General features: G+C 43.8%; 1 protein-coding gene across 1 annotated transcript in view; it reads right to left on the reverse strand.

Annotated features, from left to right (window-relative positions):
* The window catches only part of PDGFRA (platelet derived growth factor receptor alpha), a 34051-nt gene extending 20853 nt beyond the window's left edge, over window positions 1-13198 (reverse strand). Inside the window, exons 1-5 of the mRNA XM_071556477.1 lie at window positions 13113-13198; window positions 5803-5863; window positions 4446-4760; window positions 1498-1761; window positions 653-783 (exon numbers count right to left, since the gene is read on the reverse strand). Of these exons, the coding sequence (XP_071412578.1) occupies window positions 653-783; window positions 1498-1761; window positions 4446-4760; window positions 5803-5851 (759 nt within the window). The 5' untranslated portion in view covers window positions 5852-5863; window positions 13113-13198. The remainder of the gene's footprint in view (window positions 1-652; window positions 784-1497; window positions 1762-4445; window positions 4761-5802; window positions 5864-13112) is intronic.
* Between the last annotated feature and the right edge of the window lie 331 nt (window positions 13199-13529).

The raw sequence follows: 13529 nt of genomic DNA on the forward strand, positions 1-13529 counted from the left end.
TTACACTGAATAAAAATTTTCACTGCAAAAGTACATTACACCAGTTGGAAAATTTTCAAGGTTTCCCAAAAGTTTTAAAATTTTCTTACTAGATGGTTCTTATTAGTGAGAAATTACAGAGAGTGTAAGAGTAATTTCAGTTTACACCTGCATAATGAAGGACACTTATGAATATGTGATTCTTCATTGTTCTTTATTATGCCCAAGAACCAGGGCTTGAGAGGCATTTTAGAGTTTCAGACCTTCAGCAGCAGAGCTCTATGGAGATATCCAACCCACCTAGATATTTCTATTTTCACATTTGTTTTTTTGAAGCAGCACAAGATCTGAGAGCATTCCTCCCCTCCAAGGATGGACTTGTAGGCATATCTCCCCTTCCTCTCATGCTTTGCATAGTTACTAACAGCAAACTGTTAACTTTTAGGACTTTTCTTTTGTGGTAACTTGAAATTAAAAGAATTTGCTTTGTTTTCTCTCTTCAGCTGTCCTCATTCAGATAAGAGAAGAATATATAACAACCCCACTTTAATCCCTAATGAGTACTACAAATGTTGAGGGGGAAAAAACCCAACCAAACCAAACCCAAAACCAAAACCCCACCAAAAAACCCAACCACCAAAAAAAAAAAAAATGAAGAGAGAGAGAGATTTACCACTTTCCCAGGATAATTCCACTGTAAATTAACCACCTCATTGTCAAAGACCACACAAGTTACTACGATGGTCTCGCCTGTTTTGTAGACAGTTTTAAGAGCTTCAATTTCAACTGGCAGCTGTGAAGTAGCTAGGAGAAGAGAGAGAGAGAGCATTTACTTTTAAAAAGAGTGCTATTTTCTCATGGTGCAATTTCAGAAGGAGATTTCCATATCACTTCCTCTACTAAGGAATTACCTGGAAAATTCAGTAAAAATACTGCTGAACTATACTGATATAAACAATTCATGTTTAAAGCATGAAGTGTACAGGCATTGAGTTTAATCCCACAAAGAAATGACCACTCATAAAATTTCAATTAGAAGTTCCTATCTCAAATGCCCCTGTGAAAAGGCATTCAGTATAAAAGAAATTTCCCATTTTGCTAATTAATGACTGTCTTTGAGAATCCCCTGCTGGCCAGGAAAAACATTTTCAGAATAATTGAATCATGATGTTTTTCAGCCCACATGAAGTTCTACAATTCTAAGCCACCAGGAAACACCTGCCTTTTAGGATACGTTTCAGCAAGTAAGATGAAAATACATAGACTACAGAAGTCTTTTCTTGCAATCATGAGGAAGAGAAGGTGGGAGAGGAGATAATGTTAGGGACACATGATTCTCATCAAAATGGAAATTAATTATAAGTAAACTAACAACTAAGTACCTGGCAATACTGCCAAAGGACCAAGGAGCTTGTCACTGGGGAGATATGTGATATAACCATGTGATGCTGGTCCTTATATGGCTCTTACAGTGTAAAGAACATTATTACTTTTTTTTAAATTAACAGAAATAAATACCTCTTATAATATAGACGAGGAACTCCTCAGACTTGAACTCCACACCTTTAGCCATTGTTTTGCATGTGTATGAGCCTGCAGGAAAATTCCCTATGAAGCCTTGTTTGGTGTCATATAAAGCATCCACAGTTTTGTCTAAACTATTAATTAAAGTCACTTGAGCATCTGGGTCACTTGTCCGACAAGGGATAACTGTGGGATCACCTTCTTCTACAAGGATGAACTGGTCTTCTGGTATAGAAGGAACAAAAGGCATATCTGGATCTGTAAAAAACAAGATCTTGTTTGTAGGTAGTCCATGTACAAAAATTGAATGTCAGTGACCACTTAGAAGTCATAACTGAAACATGTACAGTTCATTAACCCCATTTTTCAGAGACTGCAGGTAAGGTTTGCTAATTGAATTCAGCATCTCATTTTAGCCATTTGGTGTGACATGTAGTGAGACATTTCTCCTAAGAACAAAACAGGAAAGGGCTTGGGCTCCTTTGTGATAATTCAGGATGCAAGATGAAAAAGAGAAAAGATCCTCCCTCAAAAATGCTAAGTGGTATTAATCACAACTCACTCATTTAAAGTTATTTTTCCCCCTTTGGTATTAGTATCTGTCTTCTAACCAATATGTAAGCAGGGGAAAAATAAAATAAAAATCCAAACACTTTCCAAGTCAAATAAAGTAGAAGTCAGTTTCATGTTGTTTATGTTGAACATCACTAAAGCCACATTTCATCCAAAATAGTTCAAGGTACTTATCTTCATGTATTTCTAACATGTCCAACATTGCAGTTATGAGACATAGTTAATTATGGTCACAGCATGTGGTTTTCAAAATATGGTATTTGACTAGGAAAAAAGCAAACAAACCCCTGGTAGTTATATTTCTTTTAAAGTCAACAAAATACATGCCAACTTTCCTACCCAGCCAATCCAAAGTCTGAGTTTAAAACATAATTTCATAACATTATGCATAAAAACATAGCCCTCAAATTGTGTCCATTTGGCCATTCAGAAGAAACAAATAATCCCTGCTAGCTTGAAGCTTCTGTGCAAAGCTTTATAATAAAATTTAATAAATAACAATCCAAATCCCTCCAACAAAAGACTTTCTGCTGCACTGGCAGGCTCTTTGTAACAATATTCCAAACACAGCGTCCCATCCCAAAGATGCTGCCAACTCCATGTTTTCATTTTCCCACTGTAATTTAAAACAGAAACAGGATTCACCTAGTTTGATTTTCTGTGTACTGCTAGTGAAAATAGGATATTGTGTGAAGTCTCAACGTAATCCTCCCTGGCTAAAATGGGTTGTTACTACCCATTGCCCTCTTAATTCATTGCAGAAAAAACAATTGTAAAGACAAAGTTTATAGTGGAAACAGGGACATTCCCTATAATTTGAAGAAAAGGATGTTTCTGCATTTATGACATCTTGATGGTTAGCGAGTGGAAAAAATTACAGGGTGTCTGTGCCCGGCAAATCTGGTAGGCTGATGTCTAGAGGCTTTTGAAAACTAAACTAAAAGACCCTCTTGAAGAAATCTTCAATCTCTTGCCTTTATATTCCTTCACTGCATGAGTTACAAGACTGCTTAACATAAACAACAGCTTCTGGTGATTTGGTTAGAGCTGTTCAGAAATCAAGATACATGTGCCAAAGCTAGCGGCCTCTGCTGAAACATCTTGCTTCAAGAACAAATGCAAACACTTTACATTTATGGTGGGAAATGGAGAGAAAGTCATGGAATAATCACTGTCCTTGAATTACACATTGTGAAATGGAAAAACTTAATGCCTCTGCAAGAGAGCCTTTAAAATAGGTCCTGTTACTGCTTCTTGACTTTCCCGCCTTACAGTCTTCCTTGCCATTGCAGACATCATCTTCTTTAGAATATTCTGCAGTTATTGTGGGATGATTCGCAAACTCTTCTCGCTTTTGTTTCCTGTTAAAAATATTTACTGCAAATCCAGTGACTTGATCTTTTCTGGCCCTGCAAACTCCAGCCAATGCTGAGGAAACATCCAGACAGGGCTTTACAAAGTCAATGGATTGTGGCTTAGCCCCTGGTGCCTATCTCAGCTACAACAATAAAGATTGTCATCTAATGGAGAGCATGGAAAACATTTAAGCAGATTTCAGGTCTGAAAAAGGGACTGGAAGGCCAATGCTGGCAATAGGCACTTCCAAAACCAAGGGATGCCATTTCTTCTGAATGCCACAGGTTTTCTAACACTGAAGAGAAATGCAGCATGGGGCATGAGAAGGCTATGTTTGCTTTGAAAATTACAGGGCACTGCATGGTAACACCATGTTTTTAATTTTGCATCAGACTGGCCAGCAAGAACACATTTCCTGCTCTTCTGACAATCACCTCCAAGACTTCTCCATTGCTTTACTCTTCCCAGGCCCTGTGCATAGAGGAGCTTTTTCCAGTTCATAGTTCAAGCCTAATTCAGGTTAAGAACAAAATATGGCCTTTTTCATCTGGCAACTACTTTAATATCATACATGACACTGGTTCAGGTAGTATACATCCCAAAATATCCATCCAAGTTCCCCCTGAAAGGACTGACACTTATGTTAAACCCCCCCTGGGATCCAGGGAAATGTGAAGGCTGGACATACTTGTACATCTGAGCTGACCTGGCCACTAAGGTCTAATATCCAGACCCTGGTGGTCAGAAGACCTCAGCTCTGAAGTTGCCAGTTCATCACTCTTCTTGAGAACTAAAATTCTTACCAAAAAAATGTGAAACCCAATAAAAACACAGAGGAACATATCCATAGATTCATGGGAGCTGTTCTTGATTTACACATTAGGAAATGGCCCTGGAGTCAATTTCTCTTCCTCTAACAGCAAATTGCCATCAGCAATACACCTCCTCTGAACATCCATAGTTCACCTCTCCCATCCAAACCTCCAGTTACAGCTCTGGCATCTCCCACTCACCAGGCACATAGATGTAGATGTCCTTCCCTTCCACTTCCCCATCCTCCACTTGTGTGTGGTTGTAATAGCAAACATACAAGCCTGTATTAGCAGCCGAGGTATTTGCTACTTCAAGCATTGTCACGAAGAGGCCACTGTTGTTTTCTTCATTTCTAATGTCTATCTTGTGACTTCCCTCAGTCACTGGGTACTGCCAGCTCACTTCACTGTCTCCAGAGCATCTGAGTGTGAAATTGGAATTCAGCTGTACCACCATTTCATTCCTATTGGGAACAATAGTCGGCAGAGGAAGTTGGCATAATGTTAGGAACGGTCCTGCAAAAAGACACAAATAAATAGCATATGAACATACAGAACAACCTCAGCATGGGGATGTGAAAGGAAGCAGATGGGATCTAGAGCAGTTATTTTGCTGACTATTTCAGACCTGCTGATGTCCCAGGAAATTTGCCCTTTTTAAAAGCCAGAGCTTTGCCCAACAGGATCGCAAATGGCTTCCCTTTGAAATGTTAAGTGTTTGCTTGCTGGCTTCTGTTTGTCAAATCAAGAGGTGAAAGACAGACCGAAGTGAAGTTAGAGATAGCTCCCAATCCACACATCAGCTTCCCAGCCCCAAAGGTGAGCGCAGCTTTCCTGCAGACCAGTGAATCCTACACCCTGGCTGCTGGGTCACAGGCATCTCACAGCTCCTTACAGCCATGATCAGGAAACCAGCAGTCCTGTTAGCTTTGAATAAGCTCACAGCCAAAAGTTAGACAGAACTTCCCAAGACTAACGCCTCCATTCTACCTCCGATTTCTATTTTTGCAAAGGGCCAGAGCAGGGGCTTAGACCGAAAAATTGTGCAGCAGGTCTACCTCTAGCCAAAATGTACAGGCTTATAACCAGATAAAACCACAATCCACTGAACTAGATGTTGTAGATGGCACTGGTTTTCAGATGCAATCTCCAGTTACAGGCTCAGATTTGCAAATCTAGGTAATTTGTAGGTGGGATGGTGCAGGTCCAAATCCCAGAAGGAAAATTAGAAGATCCCTAAAAAAATGGGGAATTCACTAAGCCAGCGGGGCAGCTGGGAAGCTGGAGGTGGGCAGGTCACTTTCCCTGCACAGTCACACAAATCGGGTGGGAGGCTATAGCAGCACAGGAGTGCCACAGTGGCTGTCAGAGGCCAGCAAAAGTATTGCCTTCTTAGTAGCTCCTCTCTTAGCCTACCTAAGAGAAAGGCAGAAAGACCACATCTGCAGCCAGTTGGCAACTATTTGGCATTTGTTATTGTGGGCAGAATAAAAGCAAGTTCAAATATGAATTTATTAAGAATTAGGGGTGAGGGGCTTAGAGGACTGAGGAACGTTACCTGTAAGGAAACATCCCAGGATCAGGAGTGTCCATGGGGAAGTACCCATAGCTACCAACAACTGAAACAGAAAGGAGAAGGAAAGAGAGACAGTTAATGGACTGATAACTATATATGACTTAGTAGGACTACTCTTCAGCAGTGCCCAAGCACAGCTTCCCACCACTCCACACAGAGCCACAAAGAGAAACAGTCCAGTGACCCCAGCTCACACCCACAGCCAGTCAAGGCTCACGTCACCTCACATGAGATATGGGTGGCCGCAGAGAGATCACAGGCAGCTAAGACTCCATAACACCTTCTCTCCACTGGCAGTGTAAGGAACCAGGTCCCAGTGCAAAGAACCATGTCCCAGTGTAAGGAACCAGGTCCTAGTATACCTCCTTTCAAACTGCCTGCAAGCAGCTCTGGAGCACTGCGTCCTCCAAGACTGAGCCCACAGAAACACCTCTGCACAGAGGCAGCACATCACAGGCATCAGGGAGGATGCAACAGCTTTAGGCAGTAAGTTCTGACCTTTCAGCTGCAAGCAGATTTTATGGGAGAAAAGGCACATTATAAAGTTACTCTTATTACAAATAATACAATCCTGAGTGATATTTTTGTTTTGCCATTGTACATATGTGTATATATAGCTTACAGAATACAATGCAATACAATAGTGCTTATTGCTTATTTAGCAAGAATTCCCTTGATCAAGTAACACACTATTTAAAACATATGCTGAAATAATCTAATGAAATAAAACCATGGCAGACAGTAGGCCAGCATTGCCACTCGTATAGCATCTCTTCTCCCCAACATTGCAAAGACTCATAGATCCCATGTAATTATTTCAGCTTTCAAACACATAATCATAAGGCATCTGTCTTGTAGAGGCAATAATGGCAATAAAGCATCTATGTATTTTTTGTGCCTTCTAACAACATTTCTACAAAAAACCCTCAAGCAGCCTGCTAGGTAATTAATTTACAAAGAAGAAGCTCCTACAACCCCTGCTCCCACTGAAATCAACCAATGTTCTTAAATAGCAACTGGATTTGGCCCAAAGACATCATAGTTTAAAAAACACTGCATGAAAGAGCCCATAATCTGAAACACAGACTGAAGTGTAAAATAAAGGATGATGCGCCAAGACAGGGACCACTTTTCAAAGGTTCTGGAGTGTTTCTGTTCATCCTCTGGCATTCAGTTCCTGATGCTTAGACAGGAAAGCATGTAGGTGCAACCAATTATCACAAATATGGCAGTGCCATACGGGAGTGAAATGCTTACAACATGCCAAGGAGTGTTTCTGAATTAGTTCTGCTTTCACCCCACAATGTGTGGAGCAAACAGCACCCCTTTGCAAAGCAAAATTATTTGATACTCAAATCAAACATAAAGTTCTCAGAAGCAGGATTACAAGACTTAAAAACTACCAGCCTCAAAAACATGTACAAACAATTTTGGAAATTCAGCCAGCAATGTTCCAGCAGAGACAAAGCATTTGGCCTGATTCTTAAATTAGCAATAATTGCCATGTTTTTATGTATCTGTGTTTCATTGACAATATCAAAGAATAACAAAGAATTCCCTCATTTTCAGTCTCCTTACTCATTTTTATCACATGCATATCCTGTAATTTTTCTCTGAGTTACAGTAACCCACTGTAACTCTAAAGCATTACCATGATCTACTTTATTGGTCTGACTCCCAGTCTTCCAAGATCCGTAAGCTGTTACCTCACTGTCTGCCAGGTTGCCTCCCTTTTTTCACTGAAAAGGCATCCCTTTTGTGTTGTTTCACCAGACTATTCAGTGCAAGTGATGCAACAAAGGTGGAATAAAAACAAAGCTAGCTTATCTCTTGCACACCAGAAACTCTGCTGTAGTGGACTTGCATTGCTGCAGAGCTGTGTGTGTAAGTGAGGACTGAAGCCTCATGACTTATGGTGTAAATAAGTACAGGTGACGGCATTTCCAAAGGGCTATTTTGAACTTGCTGTCTTGGTTGAGCTGTCAGTGAAATCAATGAGTGTCTCTATCTAGCACTGCAGTTTAAAAACACAATGACTTAACTAAATTTGCTTTCTCCGTCTGGCTATTCTTTCACAACCCAGAGCTTTGATCTTTCCTCAATGATCCGTTAATCTCATCAAGACCCAGAGCAACACTTCTTCACTGTGAAAGACAGAATAATGTACTAAGGATTCACCATCATCTGTATTCAACATCTATTTGAACTGAATATAGTTACATCACACATCTGCCTTAAGCATGCTGGAGTCCCATCACCAGCATATCTTCATACATCAGTGCCAGACCCAAGGTTAAACACAGACACAATTTCACACTTTTGGGCATGAGAGAGTTTGTTCATTCCCACAACACCAAGCAGGAACGCTTACTCTCGTTTTGTTTGTTTACAATCACAAACAGTTTTCTATGCACTTATTTAGCTTTTTTACTTTTCTTATGGCAGGCCAATTCTCCTTGTCCTCAACTGTACAAATTTCAATCCCGAGTAAATACATCAGGTTCAGTTCCTAACACTGGTGCATCAATCCATAACTTGGTGTAGCTTCACTGAAGCCAGTTGCTTTATGCAAGCTGAAACCAAGTATTGACAGGACACATACAATATAAGTTTGGGCCAACCCTAATTTGCTACATACTTTGGACATTATTAGGTAATACAGAAACATAGGCACATATAGTAAAAGCCAAGTGATGCCATGAGAGGTTTACCAAACTCTCTGAAGGGGATTGCCACGAGTAAAACAGTCATTGAATTTATATAGGTTTTGAAAGGATCTGACTGAAATCCTGGTATTTCTTTTGTGCTCTTCAGTGATAAAACCAAACAAACAAGAAAACAAAAGTCACAACAAAAAAACATCTGAAGAACTTATCAGCAAGGAGTCACTTTTCCAAACACTAACTGCCAAGTGCTGGTTTCCAGTCCAGCAAGGTTTCATTGACTGCACCACAGAAGAAAAGGTAAAATCAATGTCCAGAGAGCTAATGGAAATATTTGTTTAGAAGATTTATTGTATTCCTAAGTGATTGCTCTACATCACCTAAAGAGAAAGAACGGAAATAGAACAAAAAAAGTCAATGGTACATACTTTTTTCATACTGCTGTAAATCAACGGAAGGCCTCTTCTAAGAGAGAAAACTAATCCATCTACCAGAACGCTGGATACTACCAGGCTCATTTCCTGCCTGCTATCCAGTCACTACAGTTCGTCCTCTTGGCCACAGGATGGCAATGTTGATCCACGTTAATAAGCCAAATTTCTTGTCTAACAGTCGGCAACACTAGTCTCCAACATAACACATAAAATCTAAAATCCAGGTCTCGTGGATCAACTTAAAAGTCAAAATTCTTACATTTTAGTTTCCTGTGACTTAAAAAACCCCAAACAAACACCAAAAAAAAACCCACAAAGAACCAAACAAACAAACAAAAAAAACCAACCAAATCAAACGTGTCCCATTTACCCTGTATTTACATAAGTGATAGGAGAGTGGTTGGGTTGCACATAATGATATCATTATCCTTGTTATAGGAAGGCTGGGTAATTTCAGTGGTGATTTTGTCAGAGTGGCAGTCTGTCCTTCTGGGAAAATGGATCTTTTCCAGGAAGACCTAAGGCAAGCTTAAGAAAAGGAGGAAATATTTGCTTGTGGTATATGTTACCAGAAGAATGTAAATGTTCAAACAGGGTCTCCTGAAACATTTCTGGGTTCTCAAATCCCAGATTGCAAACTTAACTCTCTGCAAGAGCAGTGCTCTCCTGCAGTGGTAACATGTGGGTCTGAAGGATTCACTGCCAAAAGGCTCAAACAACACAAGAAAAAGTCTTCAATGAAAAAGGCTGCCATAAATATTCTCCCAAACTGAGGCTTGTTCCACATCCCTTTACAAGTATTTGAATCCAGAATAGCTTGTACATAGGAAAAACTATCCATTAAGAAAAGCTCAAGGAATAACTATGCACAAAGAACAGGCCGGTGCTGGGCTCTCACCCAGTCCTTTGGGCTTTGCAGGACACATAGTGATGGTTGCCTTCTAGTCAGCCCCAGTTCTTCAGCCTAACCCCCAGAGTGCCTCAGTCTAGGAGCTAAAGGGAAGGGGAGTGTAGGGGAAGAAAAGTCTAAATTTTCCCACTTGATGCAAAGGGATTTGTCCAGACTGTCTCAGCAAATGGGGGAAGAAAAAAAAAAGCAGCTGCCACTTCCAAGTAATACATCTCACTTATGTTCTCAGAATCAAATCAAAGAACACCTCAGATCCCAACTCACATATTAAGCAGCATTGTAGAGAAAAAAACTGTCCATCTCTGTTGACCACAAGAACTAGGGAGTCTAGCTGTTGCAAACTTTTCCCTTAGGTGTCCATGCAAAGCTTTATTGGCTTGAAAGAGATGAGTCAAGCAGGAGAGCAAGGCAAGAGGGAGAGAAAGGAGAGCTTGCTTTGTGGCTCAGTTTTTTTAAATTACCAGTAATTCTTGCCTGCCACCAGGAAAATCCTCTCAGAAGCCATTCCAATGTCTTTAAGTCTTTAAAAGAAGAAAACATATTCTATTAAAAATTTTAGAGTTCATATATAGAAGTAGGTGCCATTGTGGCCATGATGAACTAAGGATGCAAAGCAAGGCAAGGAGTGTACCAAGTCATGCATTTCACTCTCACTTTTTAGACCAATTGGTATAGCTGAAAATAACCAGCAAGGCCTGGGTTATGCAAGACTTCTTCAGTCTATATACATTGTGCTTGAATCCTAGCTTGATGCTGTAGTACAGAAGAGAGGTATTTTATTAAAATATTTATTACTTCCTGCTTTCTTGAAACCTAATACCTATATGTTACCCTCAGAGATACATGAAGCTTTCCTGTACATCAACGAGCAAGTAACAGTGAAGATGGCCCCAGTGCCCAAGGGCTGCTGGACTGGCATACCTCCTTCCCCTCAGTGCCTGTAGAAGAGTACCAGAAAAAGGGATCTCATTGAAAAACAGCAGGAGAGTGCCTGCAGGCTTGGAAAGCTGTTTTGCTTGTGGACTCCTAAATCCCAGTGTTTTGTGAGGTCTCCAAACCTTTCTTTCCAAGCTTTGAGGTTGGCTAAACCACTGTTCAGCTGAGGGCCATTTTAAAATGCTTATTGTTAACTAGAAGCTAAACCCGAAGTCCCTTTGCTGGAACATCTTTCCCTAGAGATTCTAGACCCAGAGTTAAAAGTCGGATCTCCACAGTTCAGATTTTGACCAGCCGATGACAGAAGAATCTTTGATGCTTGTCTCCTCGCTTTGATCCTGTCTCTTGCCCCATCCAGAGACACAGAGTTTAGTCAGCCGAGCTGATATCCCAGCTGGGCTCCGCATCGGCACTTGTTGATGCCGAGAGCATAACAAGACACCCCGCTTCCCCAGTGCGTCCCACCTCGGAGACAGCGGCCACCTACAGCTAGCCAGGACTGGGTTGTGGATAGTGGTGGGGGTTACATTCACACTTTCCAGTCCCCATTAGGCTGCAGGCGCTTGACAGACCTTGCCTGCCCTCGGGAATGCCTGGCAGCAGTTCCCATAGGGCGGTGAAACAGCACTGCCGCGGGTCCCTTTCGGTCCGCCGCCCCTCGGCGGAGTCCGACAGCTATAGCCGCTGCAGATCAAAGGCTTCCCAGCACACCGAGCAAACCTAGCAGAGATAGCAGCTCTAGGACACTTCGCTGTTTGTCTGGGAAACAACAGGAAAGCCTTTGCCAAGCTGGGGAGAATTTTTTTTTTCTTTTCCTAATGCGAGGTAGCCAGGAAAAGAAAAGCGGTGTAGGGGAGACGGAGAGGAGAGCAAAGACGTGTCTCCCTACGGAGCTGGATCTACTACCCGGCACTTCTTCTCCAGCCCTCTCCATCAGGTTAAGCACGAACCCCGAAGGCACGGAGTCTGGAGAGGGTGTGGGAGTCCCGGAGCGGAACAGACGTTGCACCACGCCTGGGAGTTGTGGAACCAAGAGAGAGCGATGCGCCCGCAGCCCCGAGAACAGGCCCGTCGGTCCCATAAGAGCCGAGGGGATGCCTTGCCCGCCCCGGGCGTTCAGCTTTGGGCCCCAGAGGAGCGCTAGGGAACTGGAGATTTGCAAGAGAGGCGCTGAAAATGCCGTCGAGGGGCGCTGGAAATATGCCTCCGGGGCGGGTGGGGGCCAGGGCATCGCCCCCGTCTCTGTCCCGCAGCCGCCGCCCCGGTGGGGTGTGGACGAGCCCCGGGAACTGACGGCTGTGCCTCGGGACTGCTGCTGCCTCGCTAGATCTGTCGCTGCTGGATCCAGAAAAAGCTGTCCAAGTCCTGTTGTCTGGAACGGCTCCTGAACTGCGGGATCCGCGTCCAAAAATGTTGAGCAATGCCGCGAACAGCCAAAAAGCCATTTCCTACTTGTTCCTAGGACTTCTCCAGGGGACTCCAGCCTGGCAGAGGCTGGCAAGTTTACAAATCCGCGTTTGACAAAATCCAAAAGTTGGCCGTGAAGACTTTGCCCTCCCTCGGTGCAGGAGGCAACGCCGTCCAGCAGTCCGGCAGGACATGGGACAGGGCTGGAGTTCCCATTGCGAGAGGGGCTGTAAGCTGGAAAGTCTCCAGGTACCAGCCCTGCCTAAGTTCCGCATCTTCCCTTTCTCTGAGACATATATAAAAAAAAGACGGGACGCACAAGGACGGAGATCGGGTCGCCTTGAGGGGGTTGGGTGCGTGCGTCCTCTCGGGATCTCGGGGCATTTTAGGCTACTGGGTCAGGGGGAGTGAGGTGAGAAAGGGGATCTGAAGAGGGGAAGGTGGTGAAAAACAAAGGGTGGGGGAAGGGACAGGAGAGCAGTGGGGTGAAGGGACCGAGAGATGCGAGGGGAGCCGCTCACTTTGTCTGTGCGCGCTCCCGCTTTCCCCCCACGGGGCGAGCACCGCCGCTGCCCACGGAGCCCCAGCGGGTCGCTCCCGCCCCCACGTCAGGAATGCGGCGCGGTGGCCCCCGCCGTCCCAATGTGTTTGTCATTAGCGCTGCCCGCGCTGCTCGCAGCCGCACCCCGACGGCCGGCGCAGTGCCGGCTCCCCACTCCCCTCGGCGGGGCCACCAGCCCCGCCGCCTGCGCCACGCGGGAAGAAACCCTACGCCTGGCTCAGAGCATCAAGGGGCGAGGGAGAGAAAAGTAAAAGAGAAAAGAAAATAAGAAAAGCCGTCAACAAATAAATAAAGAAAAATTATAAGATAAATGAGGAGGGGGAAAACGGGCGGTAAAAGTGTAAAAAATAAAAGGTGGGGAACTGCCCCTCACCTCTTACCTTCTCCTTTACAATCCGCAGTCCCAGTCCTGCAGATTGTAAAACATCCAAAATATGTCCACGTCTTTTGTGACTTTCTCCGCTCAGTCGCGCTCTTTCCCTCCCTCTCGCCCTCCCTCCCGATCCGACTGTAATGGTCTCACAAACCGCGTCCCGTAATTGATTCAATGTTATAGTCCATCCTTCCAAAACTAATCATTTGCTTTAAGTAAATAGCTGTCAGGAAATGAAGCCCCCCTCAGGTCTCTTCAGAATAAGAGCTGCCCTGGCTCGCCCGGCGCCCCCAGCCCCGCGGCCGGAGGCGGGCGCGCCGGCGGGAGGCTCTTACGCAGGCAGGGGGGCCAGTCTCTGCCTCCAGATTTCACCAGCCTCGCAGGGAAGGGGGGAGGTTAGCCATATGGCAGGGGCGAGGGGGAG

The sequence above is a fragment of the Pithys albifrons genome, chromosome 5 (genome assembly GCF_047495875.1).
Source record: "Pithys albifrons albifrons isolate INPA30051 chromosome 5, PitAlb_v1, whole genome shotgun sequence".
NCBI classification, from domain to species: domain Eukaryota; kingdom Metazoa; phylum Chordata; class Aves; order Passeriformes; family Thamnophilidae; genus Pithys; species Pithys albifrons.